General features: G+C 48.9%; 1 protein-coding gene across 1 annotated transcript; it reads left to right on the top strand.

The window, feature by feature from the left end:
• The first annotated feature begins 21,263 nt into the window (after nt 1-21,263).
• Nucleotides 21,264-23,821, top strand: NKX2-5 (NK2 homeobox 5). Its single transcript, XM_044240920.1, has 2 exons — nt 21,264-21,594; nt 23,181-23,821. The coding sequence occupies exons 1-2, from the start codon at nt 21,264-21,266 to the stop codon at nt 23,819-23,821; spliced, it is 972 nt and encodes a 323-aa protein (XP_044096855.1).
• Nucleotides 23,822-24,439: the final 618 nt, after the last annotated feature.

Genomic DNA, 24,439 nt, shown 5'->3' on the forward strand with positions numbered 1-24,439 from the left:
TTCACTGAGCTTTCTCTAGAGATTTTGATCCATTTCCCATTCCCAGCCTCAGAAGATGACCCCAGTCCCCACACATGATCAGATAGAAGGTGGGGGTCGAATTGGATACGAAGATCCAGCATTTGTTTGAGATGAGGGTTCAGACCAGGACTCCTTCTATAGCGCTGGTGACCTGGGCAGGACAGCCCCAGTTTGCCCAGAATCATTACTGATATCACTGCCTTTCTCTCTCAAAAGTCCTCTTTCAGACAACAGACTACACAGTCAGTCTGTCTTTGGCCCAGTCACCACCTATGCCCTTCAGTAAGAATCTGGAAAACCTCAGGAAGCCCTACAAGTCAAGACATGCAGGGATTAAAAAGGCAAAGAGATAAAATGTATTTCAATTTAATGTTCATTGGTTTGGTTTATAACAGGGAAAATATGGAAACAAGCCAAATATCCATCCATAGGAAATGGATTAATAAATAGTTAATAAAGGCTTATCAATATGGAATACTATGCACTGATTCAAAAGAAAAAGTGGATCTATATGGACTGACATGGAAAGATCTCCAAGGCAGATTGGTTAGAGAAGAAGGAGACTTATCAATGCAACATGAATGATTCCAGTCCTCTTTCCTTTGTAATTATACATGTAGACATATAGATCCATGTATAAAAGTGCATAAAGAGAGGTCTAGTACTACACTGTGTAATAAAAATATAACATGAGTCACATATGTAATTTATAATTCTCCTATATCTGTATTTTTACAAAGTGAAATTTATTTTATGTAAACTAATATATCCAAATATTATGTAAATCATTATAAAAGATTATTAATTATATATTCCACATTTTAGTACTAACTAAAATTATAACTAGCTTTAGTTACATTTTTTTGTGTAACTCAAAATTATGCTTATAGCAATCTCAATTCTTACTAGCCATATTTCAAGAGCTCAGTGGCCACATGTGGCTTTTTGTATTTGTATTTGTATTATTTGTATTATTGTAGAACAGGTCAAGACTAGAAGGAGGCACACCAGATAACTAGACTTATCTCTGGGTAGGTAACTGGTTTTAGGGAAATGAAGTCACTTATGTAGAATTAGAAACTACTGCAGTGAAAATACATTCACTTATACATTTAATTTTATAAAACAATAAAAATATGAAATTTTAAAAATGAGGAGCCAGAACATGGGATATGAAACTAACAGCCTATAAATGAACTGTGAGGAAACACAGTATTCAAATCAATTCACCACTAAAGAGTGTCTGCATTTAAAAAAATTTGATCCCCATCCGCTCCAGGGGCTGGCTGGCTGACCCCAGGACTGCTCCAGCCTAGCCAGTCGCCAGAAGCAAGCTTCCTGAGGGTCACCTAGCTTCCTTACCTATCTAGAAACAGGAAGCCATGGTGCATCCATGAGAAGTCTGTTATCTCAGGGAACAAGGCAGTGCTCTAGAATATTCAGATTGAAGCTGTGACAAAATACAGATGGGAAAACTAATGTATCAAAATAGCCCAGGGGTGCTAGTTTTAAAACACAGACTCTTGAACCCTACAAAATAAGGATTGGTGAGGTAGGGTCCAAGAATCTGTGATACAAAAGATCTCCAAGAGAATTCTAAACCAAACGGAGATACAAAGGGATGTCATTCTTTTCTAGCCAAATTTCCACTGCCAGATTCCTGGCTAGGATTAGACTCCACCCAGAATCGTACCGACAAAAAGTGGACGACAGGAAATCCAAACACTTGGGCCTTCCCCTGCCTTACCCCAGAGGAAGGCTACTCTTCTTTCACAGTACTTACTGAAAGATGCTTCCAGAGACCACAACTAAAAAGCAGACCATCCACTGGTAATGATTGCCTTGTCCAATGTTAGCCCTGCATCTATCCTCCAAATCAGAGAGAGCCCTGCCTGGGGGACCAGAGCCCACCTCAGCCCCTGTCCCTATTTGGGAATGCAAAAGGTATTTCTGTTTCCACCATCCAAGAGATGACCTTGGGGCATCTGAGTGGAGTAAGGTTCTCCCTCAAGTTGAGGTCTTATGTCTATTTGATTTTGGTTTTGGTTATTACGTGCCTTTTCAATAATCCAATTCACAATTCAATGTTTAACGGGGGGGGGCAATTTCTTTAAAAACATATTGTCAATAGTGAAAGATTATTGCTTACATGTCTATAACATCTTTGTAGGCAATGAGCCCTCCTACTCTCTCAACCACCAATGAAGCTGACAGGTGTGATTATCCCCATTTTACAAAAAAGGGCAGAAGGCTGGGAGGGTTAAGAGATGGGTAGGTGGAGGAAAACACTAAGGTCATGGAGCTCTTCCTCTGTGTTGGGTCTTGAGCCAGGGGTGTGGCAGGGATCAGACTGAATTTTCAGGACAAGCAGGGAAGGGGGTGACCTGCTCTTCCCAGGTCACACGTGAAGGAAGGGGCCAGGACCTCACAAAGCTGGCAAGAGACACGTTATCCCCCGGAGTCCTCCGCAGTGCTCTTCCCCTGCTTCACACACACGAGTTCCCTCGGACACAAAATGGTTGGGGCACCAGTGGGTTGAGCCTCCGCCTTCAGTCCAGGTCATGATCTCAGGATCCAGGGATCGAGCCCCACATCGGGCTCTCTGCTCAGCAGGGAGCCTGCTTCCCCCTCTCTCTCTGCCTGCTGCTCTGCCTACTTGTGATATCTCTGCCTCTGTCAAATAAATAAATAAAATCTTAAAAAAAAAAAAAAAAGATTGACGGCTCCCTTCACCCCCCACTCAGCCACATCTTGCTGATTAAAAGAAAGTCCTCCTCATAATAGTTAAACAAGCAGATGAATGTTTTCATCAAAGCTAATTGTCCTTTAATACTCTGATGCCCAATCTCCTCTCCTGACACCTGGCCGCTGTCAGTCTCCCTGTGGCAGAGACAGCTAGCTAGTTTTCCTTCTCCCCACCCCCACCCAGCCTTCCCAGGCCAGCCCTGAGCTTTCCCAGGACTTAGAAACTTCCTTTCCCCTTGGCGGTGCTGGCTCTATCTATCTACCTATCTCCTCTATCAATCTCTCTTTTCTCTTCCAATTCCTTCAACCATCCTCCCTCTCTCTTGGATTCCCTAGAAAAAGCAACCAGTAGAGAAAATAGCAAAACAGAATGAAGAAGGGATGCCCAGAGGGTCTGGGGCAGCCTCCCCACTGCAGAAGGTCAGAGTGAGGGGCAAGAGAAGTGAGTGTGCTCACCAAGATGGCAGAAGCCATCTGCCCAGATGTTCTGGAAGTTGAGGAAAATTTCTCAGTGCCACTCTGCCTGCCACTCTTCAGAGAGGGAAAGCCCTGGGATTCCCAACAGTGGTAGGCAGCGCTCACCACCGAAACCCGTAAGATCTGGTGCACAGTCCCAGGCCCAGTTCTCCACAAACTCCCCCGCCCCTGTCCCCTACCCCAGGATGCTGTTGGGGCTGGGACACCATCTCCAGAGAACAGTAAAATAGTAAAAGCAGCCAGTTCTGCTGCCGCTGAAAATTCTACAGCTTTTGCTACATTCGAGGATTTCTCTTCAGTAGGTCTGAGCCCCCAGATGCAATGTCGCTTAGATGTGACCCTGAGTCCCTGGGGAGGGAGAGACAAACAGGTAAACTTGAACAGGCTCCACCAAAATTCTGAATCATAGCCACAAAAAGATCCCCTTCCTTTTCAAGAGGCACAGTCCACAGTACATGGATTTGCTATAAAGTCACTGCTCCACGGATCTCCTATTTACCCGTCTGCAAGCATGTGTTGCCCGCCCAGCCCGGAAGTGAGCTAAGAATGTATCCTCTGCCCTCAAATGCCTGAGGACAAGGCCATGCACTGGAAGACAGGCACTTAAACTGAAAAGCAGCACCCAGGGGCAAGGTGTTGTCATTATTCTGTGTGATTGGTATTATGATTCCTATATTACTATGGTTTTATAGTTTAAGCAACGAAATGGCTTCTTGCACCTGCTCTGCTCCCCGCTCCCACATTCCCCAAGCTCCACGCCAGCCTACAGCCCTTGCCAACACTACACCAAGGATTTTTTTCAAGGGGAGGGGGATGCAAAAAGAGAAACTGCTAAGGCCCTCTGACGACCTGCATTTGCAGTTTTGAACTCTGAAGGCAGGGGAAGGAGAGCCAAGAGTGGAGCTGAAAAGAAGACACAGTCCAGATGGAAGGCCTAAGATCATCTCGGATCAACGTTCCTATAGCAGGCCTCTCTCTTTTTCTCCCTTAAGCCATTTGTTCTCTACTCTGGGACAACTCTGTTGCCAATAATACTGCTAAGAGCCACTGTTTGTTAAGCACTGGTACCAAGCAAAACAGTATGTGGTCCATTTTGCTCAAACAATGCTCTGGTTATCTACTGCTGTGTAACAAACCATCCCAAAACATAGTGGTATGAAAAAAAAATTGTATTGTGTTCACTGAATCTGTGGATCAGGAATTTGGACAGGTCATAGCAGGCATGATTTGTCTTTGCTCTGTGACGTCTGGGGTCTTAGCTGTGAAAACTGGGCCAGCTAGGTCCTGGATTCGCCTGGAGGCTTCTACACTCACAGGTCTGGCATCCAAGCTGGAATGACTAGAAGGCAGGTTGAGCTGCAACTGTTGACCACTGTGCCCATACATGGCTTCTTCATGTGGCTCGAGCTTCCTCACAGCATAGAGGCCGCAGAGTAGGCAGACTTCTCGTGTGGTAGTTCGTGGCTCCAAGGACAAGTGTTCCAGCAAGCAGGAAGAAATTATATGGCTTTTTCTGACCTAGCTACAGAAGTCACATGGTGTCACTGCATGTATTTTATTGGTCAAAGCAGGGGCAAACCTGCCCATATTCAAGGGGCCAGGACATAGACCCGACCTCTCAAGGGGAGGAATGGCTAAGAATCTGGGACTCTCATTTACAACACTATCTTATTTCATTCCCATCTGATAATCTTTTGAGGAAGTATGAGTTACAGCCCTATTTTACAGATGAGGACACTGAGGTTCAAACAGCCAACTCCAGGGTCTGAGCTCCAAATCATTGCCCACCCGACTCACTGCCTATAATTTCTGATGCCCTCCTTTGTTCTGAAGGTTCCCCAACCACCCCCACCAGCCCAAATTCCATGAGTCTTCTTTCCTCACCTCTTTCTGTTGGTTTACCTGCTCTGAATTTCCTTCTGTCCCCATCTCCAACCAGTCTTCACCAGCCTCAGGGCCTGGGATGGAAATTTCAAGAAAGGCAGCACTCTGAGTTCTGCCAGTCTCTAATGTCAGCTACTTATGGGCTCTTCACGCTCTACTGGGCCAGAGTAGGAATGACCTTTGTGCTTTGGAATCCCCACTGCCTTGGGGCAGCTGCTATGGTGCCCAATCTTCACTCTGCCATTGACCCTTGGCCAGTCCCAGTTGGGAATCAAAACCTCACCAATGTTTGAGTATCCCCTTTGCACATAATCATCAGGTGCCTAAAAATACAAATGAAGGTTTTAGGAAGACAAATGGGAAAATGATAAAAGTATCTGTAACATAAAATAAAATAAAATGACAAAGGGTTACTAATATAAAGAGCTCATAGAAATCAACAAGACAAAGCTAAGATCTCAGCAGATAAACAGTCAGATAAACCTGCTTGCATGTGATAGATTTTAAAAAAATACAGGTGGATCACAGACATTTGAAAATAATAAAAAGAATTTAAAAGAATTATAATATGCTGTTTTCACTGTATGTATTTGCAAAGATCCTTAAGATGAGAATTCCTCCATTGCTTTCCAGAAGGAACGTACAAAATTAAGTTCATTTGTGTTTCACTTCTGTTTCAAGAGGACAGCGGCTCTTCCTGAGCTGCAGCAATCCGGGAAGACCCACTGGGGGAGGCAGGGCTGCGCTGGGACTGGTAGGTCTCAGCTGCATGGTTACATTTACACTGTCTATGTTTGGAAAACTCCTACAATTTAAATTCTTCTGCTAAACTGCTTCATAGATATTTGACCTAGCTCTATGTATGAGAAGGGATATATATCATAAATTCAGCTCCAAAGGGTCCTTCCTATTGGGATTTCCCCTATTAAATGGATGAAATATTCTGAGAAAAGACGACACTCTAGCACCTGTGAGGAAAGCAGGTTGAATCAGACCCAGCTTCGGTCTTCAAGGCATTCACCATGGACAGAAGAGCTGGTTGCCCAGAGCCCAGGAAGGTACCTCAACCACAAATACCCAGATATAAAAACTAACTGTGCTACTACCTCAAGGTCCGAAACATGTCACTAGACCAGAGGCAATATGGGTGCTCCAGCATTAAGAGAGTAAAAATATAAACCATGGACTGGGAGATGATACTCAGAAAAAGCATCTATCCAACAAGGGATTCACATCCAAATATATAAAGAATTCCCACAAACCAGTAAGAAAAAGGAAAAGATTTAAATGGGCACTTCACAAAAGAGGATATTCAAAAAGGCAAAGAATATTGGAAAGGTGCTTTATTTTCATTAGTTGGCAGGGAAAGGCAAAATAAAAGCACCTGAGACAGCCCTACACTCCCACCAGAATGGCTTAAAATTAAAAACTGACAATACTAAGTGCTGATGAAGATGTGGAGCAATTGTTATCCTCATCCACTGCCAGTGTAAGTCGGTACAACAATTGTAAATTAGCAGATGATTGAGCAGAATCTACTAAAGTTGCATTTAAGAATACCTACGGCCGGGGCACCTGGGTGGCTCAGTGGGTTAAAGCCTCTGCCTTCGGCTCAGGTCATGATCCCAGGGTCCTGGGATCCAGCCCCACATTGGGCTCTTTGCTCCACAGGGGGCCTGCTTCCTCCTCTCTCTCTGTCTGCTCTCTGCCTACTTGTGATAAATGAAATCTTAAAAAAAAAAAAAATACCTATGGCCAGGGTGCCTGGGTATCTCAGTGGGTTAGGCTTCTGCCTTCTGCTCAGGTCATGATCTCGGGGTCTGAGGATCGAGCCCCACATTGGGCTCTCTGGTCAGCAGGCGCTGCTTCCTCCTCTCTCTCTCTCTCTCTGCCTGCCTCTCTGCCTACTTGTGATCTTTCTCTCCATCAAATAAATAAATGAAATCTTAAAAAAAAAATACCTATGGTCCAGCAGTCCCACTCCTAAGTATATAGCCAATAACAATGTGTGCATGTGTTCACCAAAAGACACATACTAAAGTGTTCGAAGTAGCACTCACTAGTCACAACAGTCAAAAGCCGGAAACCATTTAAATGTGCATGAAGGGGGTGCCTGGGTGGCTCAGTGGGTTAAGCCGCTGCCTTCGGCTCAGGTCATGATCTCAGGGTCCTGGGATCGAGTCCCGCATCGGGCTCTCTGCTCAGCAGGGAGCCTGCTTCCCTCTCTCTCTCTGCCTGCCTCTCCATCTACTTGTGATTTCTCTCTGTAAATAAATAAATAAAATCTTTAAAAAAAAATAAAATAAATGTGCATGAAGAAATAATGGGTCAATAGTAGTATATTCATACAATGAAATGTTACACAGAAGTTACAAGGGGCTAACCGCAACTACAAACAATGGAGAAGAATCTCACGAGCACACACTGAGTAAAAATTGCCAGAGGTGAAGAGTTTACATTCTGTATGATTAGATATGTAAGTTCAAAAACAGGCAAAACTAGTCCATGTTGTTAGCAGTCAGAATAGCAATTTTACAGGGTTTTGGAAAAGGAGGAGGCTTCTAGGTACAAGTAACGTTCCACTTTTTGAACTGGGTGCTGGTTACACAGCTGTGTTCAGGTTGTGAAAATCACCAGGCTGCTCATTTTTATTTTGTGTACTTCTGTGTTATGCTGGAATACATTTCCAAAAACTAGAAAGGCTACAAAACCACACACTCATGTTCAGTAAGGGCACTGCTGGACAGGGTCAGGGGCTTATGTGAGCCCAGGGGCTGTCACAGGAGCAAGCAGAGCTCACTCTTACTCCCAGTAAGTCTCCCAGAGTCACTGCCAAGTTCAGGATCCTGTAACTGACTGAGGACTGTTCCCAGTGCCACCTGGCGCCCTTTCCAATGAACAGGAAGTACAGCTTTCCATTAGGAAAAGGGCTGAGAACTCGTAGCTGTTGACTGCCACATCTACGGAGAAGGTAATGTACTGGAGGGTCCATACCTGGTTCCTCCCGTGGCTGTTCTAACTACTCTCAAATTCTAAATGTTCCAACTTCCCTATCTCCCTCCACACACATTTGTCAGAAGAAAAGAAATCACCAAGGTGTTCATTCAGAAGAAACCCTCTACAAGGGTCCCCTGTCCTAGAAGAATGGGGGAGACAGCCCTCCCCATGTTGGAGGGCTACTTCCGGGTCTACCCAGGACTGAATAATTTAGGTCAGCAGCGGAACTCCAATGGCCAGGAGATGAAGGACATCCAGCCATGGTTCAAAGACAGCATGGTAATGTGCAGTTCACATGCTGCTAGTTCCAGCATAGCACATGATACGTAGAACACCCTGCAAGAAAACACAGCCAGAGTATCCCCTCCCCAGCCACCAACCTTTTTTATTGATGATAATCAAATTCAGTATTGTTTCATGTTTTCAGTTAAGGCTGAGATAATAATATGGCAAGGCCCACAGGGAATAGGAAGGCCTAGACCAGGGCCTTAAAGGATGTGAAGATTCAGAAATGTCTCCTCCCTATGGGGGAGAGAGTGATGTTTTCCCCTATTTAACTTCCCCACAGGAGTTCCTATTTGGATGAATAAACCCTGATAAATGGGAACCCAAATTTTCCCAAGGCGGGTGCATTTTCCCCTAGATGTGTTTTGGTGGGTGGTCCTCTCTCAGCAGTTGAATAATCCAGATGATCCTGGGCAACTTGGAAGGGAGCAAGTCTGTATTAAAGCCAAGAAGTAATTTTTTCTCCACCAGCTTCCCAGGAGACAGGACCCCCGTTGGTCATGGTGAGGCTGGAAATAAAGGGAGGCTGGATCCCACCTTATCCAGATGGTTGATGGTTGTGTGCCTACTTCCGGGGTGAGGAGGAGGGGATTGAAAGCTTTTTGGTATTTTTGTTTAAATTATTTTTCTTTAAAAAAATTATTTTTTAACCTGGATGCAATCGACTTCAATATAGGAGAGAAAGCAGATGTGGATTCACAGTGCTTAGATATGACAGAGGCCCAGGGTCTACCCACACCTAGAAACATTTCTGTGCCCAGCCCGGCTTGCAGAAGATCTCGGCGGCGGAAGTATCTACCAAGGGAAGGTCCACTGAGGTCTGCAACTCGGGTCGCGCCCTGCCGCGGGGCCGGCTGGAGTCACCTCTGACTCCAGCTTGCTTCAGACCGAGAAAGTGAAGCCTCCGCAGGCTCGGGTGGTGGCCAGATTCGGTGGTCTCGCTGACCCCTACGGCTCCGGAGTTCGCTCCTCGACTGGACATGAGTCGCCTGGAGGCCACTAAACCTGATTTTCCTCCAGACACGATCAAACAAGGTTGCCCATAGTCGTCAAAGCGCTGCTGTCACTAGCCTAATGACCAGATCGACTATTTCCGCGGTTGGGGGAAAAAATTCCCTTTCCAGGAGAGGCGAGTGTTGCATCCCAAGGCTTCCCCTAGATACTTCGATTTCAGCTTGTTAGTATCCTCTGCCGTCAGGGTTGGGAGTTTTGGGCCCCCACACCTTCACGCAGCCCCCCTCCTCTCCCTCCCAGAACCCCAAGGGGCGGGGGGGTCTGGCCAAGGGCGCAGCGTGTGACCCCGAGCGGAAGGGCCCCAGTCTGGGTCCTAATGCGGGTGGCGTCTCCCTTGACAGGCGGCGTTTGGGGACAACAGCGAGGACGGGAGATAAGGTGACATACCAGAGCAGATTTGGTGCGCGCGCTGATACTCCTCTCCCGACAGGAAACGCGGAGCTATTTAAAAGACCCTATCGATTACTTTATCTTTCCCAGAGGAAAGCTTCTTGCCGAGAGACAAAAGATGTTCCCTACCTAAAGATACAAGGCCACAGCCTTCCACACACAACGGAGGGTCTGCACAAGCGACGTCCAGTTAGGGTGCCGGGAGCGCAGAGACACAATTACACCGCGGGGTGCACAAATGCGTGCGTGCCAAGAACAGCTCTGGAGTGCAGCGGAAGCCAAGGGGGGAGGAAGGGGCATTTCGCGGGATCATCCTCTGTACCCTTTGAAACTTTTTGAGCGCGTGCACTTAGAACACAAAGAAAGTGTGCACTTGAAGTACGAGATTGCGTACCCGTGCCATCTCAGCATATTTAAAGCGCACCAGTAAGCACATTTAAGCCGGTTACTGGTCGCTGGCAATGTGTCCCACACACGTCTACAACGTAAATGCTCCATTGTGCTCCCTTTTAAGGGCTTGAATGTCTATAATTGTCCTGTGTTCACTTAAAATATGGAGCTAGGTCAACACAACCTTTTGGCGTGCGCTCATTTTGTGTCTGAATTTCCGCATTTCACCAGTTTGCTGGGACCGTAGAATGTCCTCGGCGATATCCCGATGGCACTGAATTTGCTGCGGAATCCCGCAGCTTTTGGCCTCTGGGTTCCCTGAGCCATGCCCTGGGGAGGCTCTCAAAAAATACTGATTGAGCCGCATACCCGGAATCGAATGGTTTTTTTCTACGCAGCAATGTGCCATCTACGCATTCGCAGCGTGCTCCGCCGGTCGGTGAAAACTTCGCAGCAGTTTCTCAGAGAGGTTGAAAGACAAGACGAGAAAGGAAGATGCCAAAGAAGGAACGGTGGCGGCCATAGGAAGGTTCCATCTCTCCCTTAATTTCCATCTGAAATTCAACACAGACCAGGCCGCAGCAGCCCGGGCTGGAAGCCCTGGGCGCGGCGACCCAAGTGTCCGCCGGAGCCAGCGACGCCGCGCAGATCAGGACTCGACTCTTCTCCCCACCGCCCCCCCCCCCAGCCCCAACCGCGCTGCTCTAGGCCTCGCTAGCCTTCCCCCACCCCCACCCCCCCAAGCTTTGCACAAAAATGGGTGGCCGGCCTTTCCTCCAGCTCGGCTTCTCCCAACCTTGCGTGCCCACACCCAGGGTTCTTCCAAGGCCACTCTCCAAGCTGCGCCCAAGCCAGGCAGGTATGGACCGTCCCTAGAAAATCCATCTTCCTCCCCATGGTGTTCCGAATCATCGTCCATCTGACTCAAATGTCATCTGATTTTTCCAGCTGTGACCTTCAGCGACTGGACCCTGAGGAACGGATTCCAGCCTCCGGGCTCTCTCAGCCTCTGCGCGCTTTTCGCTGAAGCGGTTTGCAGCGGCGGCGGGGGCGGGGGTGGTTGGAGAGCAGCAGAACACCGAGAGACGAGAGCACCAAATTCACCGAAAACGACAGCGGAAGTTTGAAAACGACTCCCTCCGATTTGGCAAATCCTAACACGAGTTTTAAAGCGGGTGATGTCTAGGGCTGCAAGACAAATTCGGTTTTAGAAACATACTTCCCCCCTCCCCCGCCAAAGCATGAGAAAGTGACTTACACAAAGATACTAACAAGAAAACTGTCCACGGCTAAAATACAAAAGATTTGCTCTTAGAAAAATGTAGATGCTCTTAGAAAAGGGGAAAAAAAAAAAACCACCAAAGTATAATAATACAGATATCTGCAGGAAATGTCTCTAGAAAGATAGACTTTTTAAAAGCTGGTGACCTCCTGAGTGGGAATGGAAATTAACTGAGAAGAGGCGGAAGGAAACCTTCTGGGGTGATGCCAACGTTTTCTATCTTGATTGTGGCAGTTCTTACAGGGGCTTCTCAATGTGTCAAGAGTCATCGAACTGTACGTACACTTAAACTGTGTTCATTTTGTTCTAGGTACAGTCTGACTTAGTAAGTTGATTTTTAAAATAAATAAAACCACTAATAACTTTGCCTTTAGGGAAGGAAACTGGGTGGCTGGGGTAGAGGCATGGGACACTTTACATTGTATGCTTTTTTACCTGTTTGTTTTGGGTTTTGTCATGGTTTTTATGGTGTAATACTTTTTGAAAATATATAGTTAGGATATTCAGTGATGTGAATATAAAACAATTATTAAATAAACCAACAAAAACAAAGGTGCTTGTACACCCCCATTGTAGAGATAAGGAAAAGCATGCTCTGTCCAACCCCAGAAAATATTTTGGAAGGGAAGAATACCTTTAATGTTCAGATTTGCTTTCTTTGGTTTTTGGTCATATTTTAACACACCAACGAAAAACGAACACCCAGAACTTTTCCAGAGCTTATATGCAGTGTGAGTGGCTGCCATCTCCTTAAGGACTCTCAGGGCAGGAGGGCCAGAGAAGCACGGCATAGAAAGCCACCGGAGCAGGAGGGAGGTTGCCCTGGACATCGTGTCCCAGTTCCCTCACGGGCCATGCTCTATCCCGCTTAGAGCAAAGACGCAGAGGCCCAGAGCTGCCTCCGGAAGGCTAGAGGCACACTCAGGGTGGAAGCCTAGGAGTCCAACGGCTAAGCAAGCTGGTAGGGTCCCTAGTGGCCTGAGTGGTCCCAGGCCTGGCCACTTATGCACCACCAAATCCACAGCTTCGAGGCTCCATCCCGCCCAACTCCCCATACGGCAAGCAATCTGGGATCAGTAGCGGCAAGGGTCCCAGCTCTGGGGAAACTAGGTATGAAACATCTCCATTTCAGGCCATCAAAGATAAGGAAGGGTCACTTTTTGAGGTTTTGTTAGAACAGATTCCAGCTCTGGTTCAGATTCAAAGGTATTTCAGAAAGGTGTTTGGAGGTTGGCTCTCAAGAGATGGACAGTCAGTGGGCTGGAGACCAGGGGCCAGGAAAACCAGCAACTGCCAGACTCTTCTGCTGGCCTGGGGACAGGCCTGGGTGGGGTTACCAAGTCCACCAGCCAACCTCATCTGCTGCCCCACTCAGCCACAGACCCACAGGACCTTCAACCAGCAAGCCAGTGTGCAGGCTACTCTGAGGAGGTTGCATTCCCAGTGACCCCAAGACGTAGGTCTGCTGCTGGGACAGGTTAGGGGAAAATTCAAGAAGGCAAATTTGCTGAGTGGCTGTCAGGAGCCTTGAGGTTCTATCCCTAGGTAGTGTGGGACCAAGTCCATCCCACTCCGCTCTCCCTGGGGCTCTACTGACCACCCCATTCAGGTTTCTTACCACTGGTGGCTTAGTTCCAGTCCCCTCGTGTGCGCTGAGATTTCACTGGACTGTCACTTGGGCTCCGTCTCAAACGATACCCACCCTTGATTAGTAAACTACAAGCTGAGGAGTGAGGCTCAGAAATGTGCATTTTTAACATGTGCCACAGGAGATACTGGACTAGATATGTCCACAATCTGAGTCTCTTTCCTTCTATAAAGGCAGCATTTTATTCATTACATTTAGGGCTTATCTTGATGGTGGTTTTTTGATGGTGGTTTTTTAAAAGTCTCTTGAAGGCAAAACAAGCTTAAGATAAATAAATTTAAAAAGAAGGAAATTGTCTTAAAAGATGTACTGTGGAAAATGTCATTTATTCCTGACTCCACTCCCCCAGCTCTCCTCCCCAGGAGCTTTCGTTACCATTTTCTTTATTCTTCCCCCCAAAATCCATATAATTAATGTGAATATACCCATATATAAAATACAAATTCTGCAGCCCAGTTTGATATTTAATGTACTCAAAACATATCCATAAAAATACATATAAATATAACTAGGGGGACGTGGGTGGCTCAGTTGGTTAAGCTTCAGACTCCCAATTTCAGCTCAGGTCACGGTCTCAGGGTGGTGAGATGGAGCCCCACAGGGGTGGGGGGTGGTCTCCAAGTTCAGGGCAGAGTCTGCTTGAGATTCTTTCCCCTTCCCTCTCCCCTCTGCACTCTCTCTCTTTCTCCCTATAAATAAATAAATAAAATCAATCTTTTTTTTTTTAACACATAAATGTAGCTAATTTTTTCTTGTGGCTTCTAGTGTTCTGTTCTGCTGGTGATTATAACTTGTCTTTAACTATTCCTCTGAGACAGATATACAGGGGGGGTTAAATTCTTTTTAAAGAATTCTTTTTAATTCTTTAAAAATTAAATCTGCAATAAAAATACTTTTCTTGGGGGGCACCTGGGTGGCTCAGTCATTAAGCATCTGCCTTCCGCTCCTGTCATGATCCCGGGGGAAATGGGATTGAGCCCCACATCTGGCTCCCTGCTCAGCAGGAAGTCGGCTTCTTCCTCTCCCACTCCCCCTGCTTGTATTCCCTCTCTCATTGTCTCTGTCAATTAAATAAATAAAATCTTTTTAAAAACCCTACTTTTCTTGCGGATCCTGGGTGGCTCAGTGGTTAAGCATCTGACTCTTGATTTCAACTCAGGTCATGATCTCAGAATTGAGCTCCACATGGACCTCCCCACTCAGCGGTGAGTCTGCTTGAGGATTCTCTCTCTCCCTCTCCCTCTGCCCCCTTCTCCATTACACGCTCGTTCTCCATCTCTCTAAAATAAATGGGTAAATAAACCTTCAAAAAATATACTGTTCTAGTATGCATTACCTATAGGATAGAGTCCTAGACGTGGAAATATAAGTTCAAAGGGTTTATGCATTTTTCATTTTGATAGTACCAAACTGTTCAAAAAGAGATTTATCAGTTTGCATTTCCAGTCAACAATGTAAAAGTGACTAAGCTGTGTAATCATCAAACTTTGATTTTTGCCAATCTGGTAAGTGAAAACGTTTGCCTCTTTGTGTTTTAATTTACCTTCCTTTCATCTTTTCTTACTTTCATTTTATCAGCAAGGTTCTGCTACTCTTGGCCATTTTTTCAATTGTTTTCTTGAGTCATTTTTTTTATTGATTTACAGGAACTCTTTCCACATTGTAGAAATAAAATTTTTGTTGTCATTATTTCCAGCAGCTAAGCTGTATATTTTTTCTCTTTGATTCTATATATGTTTTGTTTTTGTTTGTTTGTTTGCTTGTTTTTGTTGTGCACGTTTCTTTTTATGTCATCAGGTTTATATAATTTGTCTTTTATTGTTTCTAGTTCTTTACTTCTCCTCATCCACCCTTCCTAATATGCAAACCCTCCAAAGTTATTATCTTAATCATCTATAGTACTTTTATGTTTTAATTCTTAGGTTTAAATTTTTAACCTATCTCGAATTGAAAGTATTCATTGTAAGAATAATCCATTTCCTTCTCTCTAACACCACTTTCACTTCATTTTAAATGTGCACTACACCCCCCCCTTACTGTAATATCACAATTGTCAAGGACCTTATTTCCTATCTTAATCAGTTTCACTTTGTAGTTTAGACAACCACCAATATGACTCTTTGCTGGATCCACTGCCCAGGTGAGTTCACTTAACATCCTGGGATGCTGCCCAGAATAGCACAGCTGGGGAGGGAACTTGCCTAATACTTTCAAAAAGAAAAACATGAAACTGGGGACTAGAGAGGGAAAAGGGATGTACTTAGGGTCAGCCAATCAGTGAGAGGCAGGACCAGAACCCAGTACTAGTGCATAGTCTAGTACTCTTTCTGGTACGAGTCTGCCTCCTTGAGGGTCTGTGTGACTTGGCCTGTGCAATCCCAGCTTCTGGTGCATGGTGGGCACCCAGTCAGTGTGGGTGAAGAAATATAGAAATATGGAAGAAATATGCATCCAATAGTGACTAGGCTATGGAGTCACTTGGAGGCTGGGGGGTAGCTTTTCCCCTCGCTGCCCTCCCCCCTCCACAAAGACAGACCCTCATACATACACATACACAATATCCACCAGCCAGGTAAATCTGTCCCCTGCTTCCCCTTCTGTGGGCCGCAGGCCCTTCCTATGGCCAAACAACTTTCAATAGACAGCCCTTAAACCACTTCAGGGGGACTTCCTGCCTGTCCTGGCTAGCTAGCAGAGGCTGATCCTAGGGCAAAAGCAAGACAGATAACAGTGGAACATGAAGATAGTATTTCCAGGACTCTGTTCAGACTGCCCCAAAGCAGGACCAGCTACATAATTTGTGGGGTCCTATGCAAAATGAAAACGTGGTGCTTATTGTTCAACACTTACCAAGAATTTCAAGACAGCAACAGCAGAGTGCAGGGCCTTTCTAAGCCAGCCTTCAGGATAGGGTTAGTTATCAGAGGACGAGCCAGAAAAGTCCTCGGTCCTCTAAAGCTTCAGATTTTAGGTTAAGTGGGCACAAAGGTTTTGCTATTCATAATATTCTTAATAGCAAAAAAGAAAGGTGGGAACAACTCAAATGTCCATCAACTGCTGAATGTAGAAACAAATTGTGGTATATCCATACAATAGAATATTATTCCACCATAAAAAGGAACAAAGTACTGATACATGCTACAACATGGGTGAACCTTGAAAACATTATGCTGAAAGAAATGGAAATATAATTCCATTTGAATGAAATGTCCAGAATAGGCAAATCTATAGAGCCAGAAAGTAGACTGATTTGTGGTTGTCTAGAGTTGGGGAGGTAGGACATAGGGGAGAGGATTGGGGTTGATCGCCACTCCTGAAAGAATGATACAAAAAAGTCCTAAAATTAATTGAGCAATAGTTGCACAACTTCGTGGTTTTACCAAAAATCTTTGAATTGTATACTTTAAAAGCATGAATTTTATAGTATGTGACTTACATCTATTAAATCTCAATGAAGTTGTTACCAAAATAAGTGGAGGAGGAAGAATCTTAAATTTCTCCTTCTTTTTCTCTCTCTCAACGGATCTCATTGTGGGAGGTCCCTCCTCCTTGATGGAAGGTTTCTGGGGAACCCTGCATCAGCCTGGTCCTCTCCTCTAATTGCGGGGAGTGAGGGGGCAGGGAGGGTAGTATCTTGCTTCCTTTCCAGTTGGTGCGGCTCTAGGAGGCAGTGACGTGCAATAAAAGAAAACATTCATGGGGCACCTGGGTGGCTCAGTGGGTTAAAGCCTCTGCCTTCCAGCTCAGGTCATGATCCCGGGGTCCTGGGATCCAGCCCCACATCCGGCTCTCTGCTCCGCGGGGAGCCTGCTTTGCCCCACCCCTTCTCTCTGCCTGCCTCTCTGCCTACTTGTGATCTCTGTCAAATAAATGGATAAAATCTTTTAAAAGAAAGAAAGAAAAGAAAACATTCACAACTCTGTAGTGAGTCTTGGGTTCGAATTCCAACACTGTCATTTTCCATCTGTGTGACTTTGAGCAAGTCACCTCACCTCTCTGAGCCTCTTTCTCCTCTGCCCAGTTCTCGAGTTAAGTAGATCAGCGAGGACATAGGTGAGAGCGCGTGGCTCACTCGGTGAGAGCTCTAGAAACAGCGGCAAAGGAGAATTTTGATATCCGCTGAGCCACCTGAACGAGGCGAGTCCGGAGGCAGGAAAAATGCGGGGCCCGGGAAGCCGCCTGTAGTTTTCAGGAGTCTAGGACGAGAGCGGTAGCCTTCAGAGTCGTCCCCCGCCCCCAATCCCGGGCCCGGAAGGAAGCCAGGGCGGCGGAGGGGCCTCGCGGCCAGACCCGGGAGCCGGGTTGAGAGCCGGGAGCCGGGCCGCAGCCGCCGCTGCTCATCCATCAGTCGGACGAAGAGCAGAGGCGCGCTCTCCGCCCTCTGTTTGCTTTCTCGCCAATTATTGCCGGGCCGCAGCCCCTTTGTTGATACAGTAGTCCGAAAAAGTGCTAATGTTCATTTATCAGGGGGCCGGCCGGGGACTCCCACGAGTTGCGATTCTTCCCAAAATATAAACATGGGGCGAGCGTCCCAGACAGAAACCCCCATCTGTTTCCCCAGCGCGGGCGGAGAGCGAGGCGTTGTTGAAGATAAAGCCGCGGATAACGCCGCCTGTCTCCAATGGACGTCTCCCCGGCGCATTAATGACATTCCCGGTGATAGTTCCAGCTTATCTTTCAATTAATCATATATACCTTTTGCGGCGGGCCCTGTTGATTGCAGGAAAGGGGGGGCGGGATCGGGCCGTGCCGATCGCTTTTTCGATTAATAATATTTTATGTGCGGAGAATGCGCTCAAGTCATCTGGAATTCCGCTCATCTTAAAGCCCCAATTCTTTAAAAGCAAGGAAACAGAGGGATAGATTTTCGATCTCTCCTCTCTGCCTCCTTTTCTCTCTCTCTCTCTCTCTCTCTCTCTCCTCTTCTCTAGGCTGAAGGCTGTTTGTTTGTCCTGCTAGTTTGGCCAAAGTGCGGCTTAGAAAGGCAGCCAGGTTGGGTCAGCCGCCCTTGGGAAGGAAGATGTGTCCCCAGTGAGGCTGGAGAATCAAGTTTCGTACCTCCCCACCCCCAACCACTGCAACTTCTATTTAAAGAAAACAAAAAGTTTTACTCAGAAAGTGCGAACTACGAATAAAAGTTAGCAATCACTCTTGGGTATGTCTCTGTGGAGACCAGCGTGGGTCGCCCCAATTTAGATTTTGCCTGGATTTCCGCTTTCCAGCAATGGCTAAGGCCTGTCTTAGAGCCAAGGGAAATTATTACCGGATTCACTAGGGTATAGAGAGTGGAGAAGTCACTTCGTCCGAATAGGGAGGTTTTCTTTCCTTCCCTTTTCCTGACACCTGACCCGCAGGTCTATCTGTCAGCCCTGGAACCATAGCCCAAAATAGGTGATAAATCTTAACTGCCTTGTTTTGCAGAGGAAATGCCAGGGTTTTTAAAATTTTTTTCTTCCTCCAGAACTCTCTCTTAAACACACACACACACATAGTAATAATAATAATTAAAAAACTAAGAACAGGGATCCCGGATGCAGCCTCGATGTCCCCCCATTAAACGGTAATATTTCAGGCTTCAGCTCACACTAATCTTTCAAACTGTCATCGCAAGCCGCCCGACCAGCCCATTCACTTAACAGCGCTCCCAGGACCCTCGCTCAGAGCTCTGTTGACTGAGACATTTAATTGAATCGGATGTGGCTCGTTTGCCAGACGTCACCGCCTAGACGATAGGCATCCTTTCCCACTCCCCCCCAAAATCTTCAAAGGCGAGCTAGGCCCCCAAGCTACGTTAGTTGAGGGCAATAACTAACATTGTCCAAAAGCGTGGCGAGAAGGGTTGAAAGAGAGGCTACGGATCGGCAGGTCCGTGGTGGGAGAACCAGAGTTGGAGGGTTAGGAGGTGGGTGGATGAGGAGGGTTCCTGGGGCTTGAGAACTCCACCCCACCCCCACCCCCGCCCCAACGCCCACCCCTGCCACACAAACACACACATTTGAAAAAGGCATCTCTTTGCAGACCTAACAATTCCAGAACCGCGCGTGGACCCTGGCTGGAAAATTTGAAGCGAGATTCCGCCGCGAAGGCCCGGGCCTGGTACTGGCGCCTGGCTCCGGGCTGTCAGGTCCCAGTGCTCGGAACCTCCGGGAGAGCCGCGCGGTGGTCCACTCTCCATTGCCGTATCCCGGAGGCCATGGGTCCTGGAAGTGTGCGTTTGACGAGGGTCTGTACGTGTCCTAGTGTTAGGTCTGTGCTTATCCCATCTCACCCCTCCCAGCTATGCTGCCCCATGCCTCGCTGTCTGGCTTCAGCACCCAAAGGTCCGTATTTAGGACAGACACCACCTTGTCCCTCTGCTTTGTGGGTTTCCTCTGCTCTTTGAAAGCGAATTACAGAGTCCCTCAGGCTCTGAGCTGTGGTCTTGGCTTGCCTTTGCCCCTTCGCACCTTTCTTCTATGCCCTTCACACCTTTTTCTATTTCAAGCCTGTCTTCCCTAGTCCCCAACTCAACCTCCACTAAGAGCGGAGCCCTCCCAGTCTCCATTCTTAGTGTGTCCCCACACCCCGGCTGCGCCTTCGGCACAAACCTGGGTCGTGGCTTATGAAAATCAACTCTCTTCCCTTAACAAGTCTTACCAACCCCTGAGATAGAGTAAGGCAGTGACCTTAACTTGGGGGCCTTTCTGCCTACCTGGATCCTGAAACTACACAAAATAAAGTGCCTCTCTCCGGTGTTCTGGGGGACAGGGGATGGCCCGAGCTTTCACCAGAACTCCCAAGGGATCCAGAGGGTAAGGTGGACTGGTGCAGGATCTGCTGCAGTAGCTTGTGCTCCAGAAATACTGGCAGATTTGTTTGATAGGAGATTCCCTACTTTACTACTGACCCTGGGGCTAAAAATTAACACCCCGTGTGCCCTGCCCTTGCCCTGAGTGCCTGGACCTGCCACTGCCACAGGGTTCCCTCCTTGAAGCCAGCCAGAGTCCTCTGAGAAATCCTGGCCAGGCTGGGTTCCAGGGAGCCCTGCCCGCCTGAGAGCTAAACCTGGGCCCCGCCTGGGGTCCCGGGGCCCGCAGAGGCCTAGAGGCCTTGCTACTAGGCAAAAGAGCAGGGGCAGGTGAGAGGTAGGCACGGTGGATTCCAGAAAAGGAGAAACTAGGTGGCTGGAAGCTAGGATGCCCTAGAAGACAGCTCTCTTCTAGGAAGCTGAGCTTACCGGCTGGGAGTCTGGATTTGTCTCATTATTAAGGGGAAAGTAATTTCGTTAAGAGGAGATTGATAGTAACTGATGCCCCCTGGAGGTGTGTGTGTGTGTGTGTGTGTGTGTGTGTGTGTGTATAACTTTCATGCTGCTATAGAAGGTGGCTACCCACCACCCCATCACCACCCACCTTGCCCCCAGGGCCTGGGCTGCTAGGGAAAGGGGGACTGCTGGGGCATGACTGGCCCTGTAAGTCAAGCCAAACAGAATCCCAAAATTGTCCAGAATCTCCCCCTTCTGTCATCACCCCAAAGCAAACCTTCTCCCCCTTGCTACTTTTCTTATACAAATTCTTCCTCTCATAAAAAAGCCTTTAGGGCTCCTGGAAACGACCCCCCTCCCCCAGCACCCCCACCAGTCCTTCTTTCTCCCATTCTGTTTTAGGTGCTGAGGAACATTTATTCAAATCCCAGATCCACCCAGCCCAGCCCAGAGGCCAGATCTGGAGAAGAATCAGGTCCTTTCCCACGTCTGCGCTTCCGTGGGGTTTTCAGGCTAGTACTACGGAGAAATGTCAGGCTGCAGGAGCAGTAGGAGAGTCTTCCAAATGCTTCGCGGCCCCTTTAAAAAGCTGAACAGGATTTTTTTTTTTTTTTTTTGAGCCCTATGACTATATTAGGTGACACAAAACTGCTCATCGCTCCTGTCATCGGGGCCCCTGGCCCAATGGCAGGCTGAGTCCCCCTCCTCTAGCCTGGTCCCGCCTCTGCTGCCCCTTGTGCTCCGCACTACCTGCCGCCTGGCCACAACCCGAGCTGGAAGGCGGGTGCGCGGGCAGGCGACGGGCACCATGCAGCGAGGCTGCCAAAGGCCGTGGGCAGCGCTGCTCTCTGCCGCCCACCTGGCGCTGTGAGACGCGCGCTGCCACCATGTTCCCCAGCCCCGCGCTCACGCCCACGCCGTTCTCGGTCAAAGACATCCTGAACCTGGAGCAGCAGCAGCGCAGCCTGGCTGCTGGGGAGCTCTCCGCGCGCCTGGAGGCCACGCTGGCGCCCGCCTCCTGCATGCTGGCCGCCTTCAAGCCCGAGGCCTACGCGGGGCCGGAGGCCGCAGCGCCCGCCCTCCCAGAGCTGCGCGGCGAGCTGGGGCCCGCGCCCTCGCCCGCCAAGTGTGCTCCTGCCTTTCCAGGAGTCCCCGCTTTCTATCCGCGTGCCTATGGCGACCCTGACCCCACCAAGGACCCTCGAGCTGATAAGAAAGGTGAGGAGGAAACATCAGCCCCTTCTCCCTCCTGGGGCCGCTTTGTGTCCCCAACCGCCGCTGAGAAATTCTAGCCTGGGTGGAGGAGACGTGAGTGCCTGGGCAGAGGGCCGAACTCAGGGGGCTCTGAGTGTGAGAAGCGAGGTCGTCGCCAGGGTCCCTGAGCCCCGCGTCCAATCGGAGGTTTAGAGGAAATGCTGGATTGAGACGATCAGAAACAAGAGACAAAAGAAATATAATATATATATTTTTTGGCCTAACAAAGCGCAGGAAGCAGCAGCCTTGCTCAACGAAGTTAGCGATCGGTTTGTAGTAGTACAGAGAACGAGATATTCTCTATATCAGGGTTTTGGGGTTTTTAAAAATCTCTTTTGGATTTAAGGGTCTTTTTCAGGATCTGCCGAAAACAACTAAACAGGAGTAAAAATGCTGCACACCAGATAGGCTTTTGTTCACAATTGGAGAAGAGTCCAGGACCTTCTATATCCTACCCGTAACCCGGGTTTCTGGGGCTTTTTCTTTGTGCCAGGGCAGCGGAATTTTTGGGTACGAAGGCCTTAATTTAAAAATTAGATACTGCGGTCTCTCGGGAAACTGATTCGCAGCTTTATCCACCCCCCACCCATCCCCTACCCCCCGCCCCGCACCGTTTCCTGACGCTACCAGGGTCGTGGGGTTCTCTTCTGGAAGAAGTTAGAAAATGCTGCGGGACTCAAGGCGCGAGGCAATGAAGGAGAGGACCTTGGTGGCGGGATCGCAGCACAATCCAGCCCCGGGTCGGGAGAGGGGAAAGGCCGGCGGTGCCACGGAAAGGGACACGTTGGGAAGAACTTGTCCAAACACAGGGTCCGCGCTAATCCGAGGTGGCAGGGTGCGCTGGGCAAAGGGCCGTGGTGCATTGAGAAGGGATCTTTCTAGCCTAGAAATGTTCGTCTAGGAGCAGAGGGAAGGCCCGGGGCAGCTGCTGGCGGGTCAATTCAATTGACCGCTACCAATTGGAAACCCACTCGAGTAGGCGGGCAGGGCAGGATCCGAGGCTGCCTACCCACCCGCGGCTTCATGGGGGCTGGACAAACCTCGTGGCTGCACGGGAGTCTTCGATCAGCAAACCAACACCTCTTCTCCTTCTGTGTCTTTGCGGTTCCATAATTTTTAGACAGTGTGACTGATCCTGGAGTGAGGCCTCGGTCTCCCTTCATTTAAATTCTCAAACCACTCTAGCTCTAATCTAATTCTCCCGGGCATCATCCGGTTTTATTTTCTTTGCAGCCTGAAATCTTAAGTCACTGTCCATCTCCCTCACCAGAACGTGAACTCCCCGAGGGCACGGACCTTTCTTGTGTTATGTTCTCCACTGCCTAGAGCCATGCTTGGAATATAGTAAACATTCAACAAATGCTGACTGTAAGTCGGAAACCGAGCTGTTCGTGCCGCCCAGTGCACTGGGCAGAGCGAGCCGCAGCCCAGCTGGGCTCTCCAGGCAGCGCCGGGTGGCACCCACTAGGGCTAGTTACCCGGCAGGCACTCCGCGGATCTGGCCGCTCTGACTTGACCGAGCGTCCCTCTGCCCCTCTGTTTCCCCGCAGAGCTGTGCTCACTGCAGAAGGCGGTGGAGCTGGAGAAGCCGGAGGCCGACGGCGCAGAGCGACCCCGGGCGCGACGGCGGAGGAAGCCGCGCGTGCTCTTCTCGCAGGCTCAGGTCTACGAGCTGGAGCGGCGCTTCAAGCAGCAGAGGTACCTGTCGGCGCCCGAGCGCGACCAGCTGGCCAGTGTGCTGAAGCTCACGTCCACGCAGGTCAAGATTTGGTTTCAGAACCGGCGCTACAAGTGCAAGCGGCAGCGGCAGGACCAGACTCTGGAGCTGGTGGGGCTGCCCCCGCCGCCGCCGCCGCCGGCCCGCAGGATTGCCGTGCCAGTGCTTGTGCGCGACGGCAAGCCCTGCCTCGGGGACTCGGCGTCCTATGCGCCCGCGTACGGTGTAGGCCTCAATGCCTACGGCTATAACGCCTACCCCGCCTACCCGGGCTACGGGAGCGCGGCCTGCAACCCCGGCTACAGCTGCGCCGCTGCTTACCCAGCCGCTCCGCCCCCGGCGCAGTCGGCTACCGCCGCCACCAACAACAACTTCGTGAACTTTGGCGTCGGGGACTTGAACGCGGTGCAGAGCCCCGGGATTCCACAGGGCAACTCGGGAGTGTCCACGTTGCACGGTATCCGAGCCTGGTAGGGAAGGGCCCAATCTGGGGCGCCCCGATCCATCCCAGCTCTAGAGAAGGACACGGAGTCTCTGGGGAGGAAGGACCCCTGACGTGTCTCTACGTCCCTTGGATTTCACATTCACTCCCGCAGGGGCCTCGGAGCTTTCTCGGTTCCAGGCGCCTTTGTCCCCAAGCGCAGGAGAGTTTGTGGCCGCGTTTACAGATCTTGCCGGCGATTGATCCCGCAGCCTGGTGCCTTAGCCGCGGCCCCCGAGTTCCCTCCAAACGCCCACGGGCACCCCCAACCGGCTGAATATGGGCCAGTTGGGACTGGGAGCCCGGGCGCACCCTTCTTCGAGCCTGGGCCCGGCGCCCGGGCCCTTGCTGACTTGCCGCCGCCCACCCACCCGTATTTATGTTTTTACCTGTTGCTGTAAGAAATGGGAATCCCCTTCTCATTAAAGAGAGTGCACTGATCCCACATGTGTCGTCTTTCAGCTTGCGGCGCTTCAGAAACTGCATTTTAGAAAGCAGAGCCCGACTGCCTGGCTGGTCTTGCGCGCAGGTACCGGCATTCACTGAACAAATTCCATGATAATAAACTCGTCCTGGGTCCTTTGTTAGATACTTCCTGGCATTATCTCGCA

This window comes from Neovison vison, chromosome 1, assembly GCF_020171115.1.
Source record: "Neovison vison isolate M4711 chromosome 1, ASM_NN_V1, whole genome shotgun sequence".
NCBI classification, from domain to species: domain Eukaryota; kingdom Metazoa; phylum Chordata; class Mammalia; order Carnivora; family Mustelidae; genus Neogale; species Neogale vison.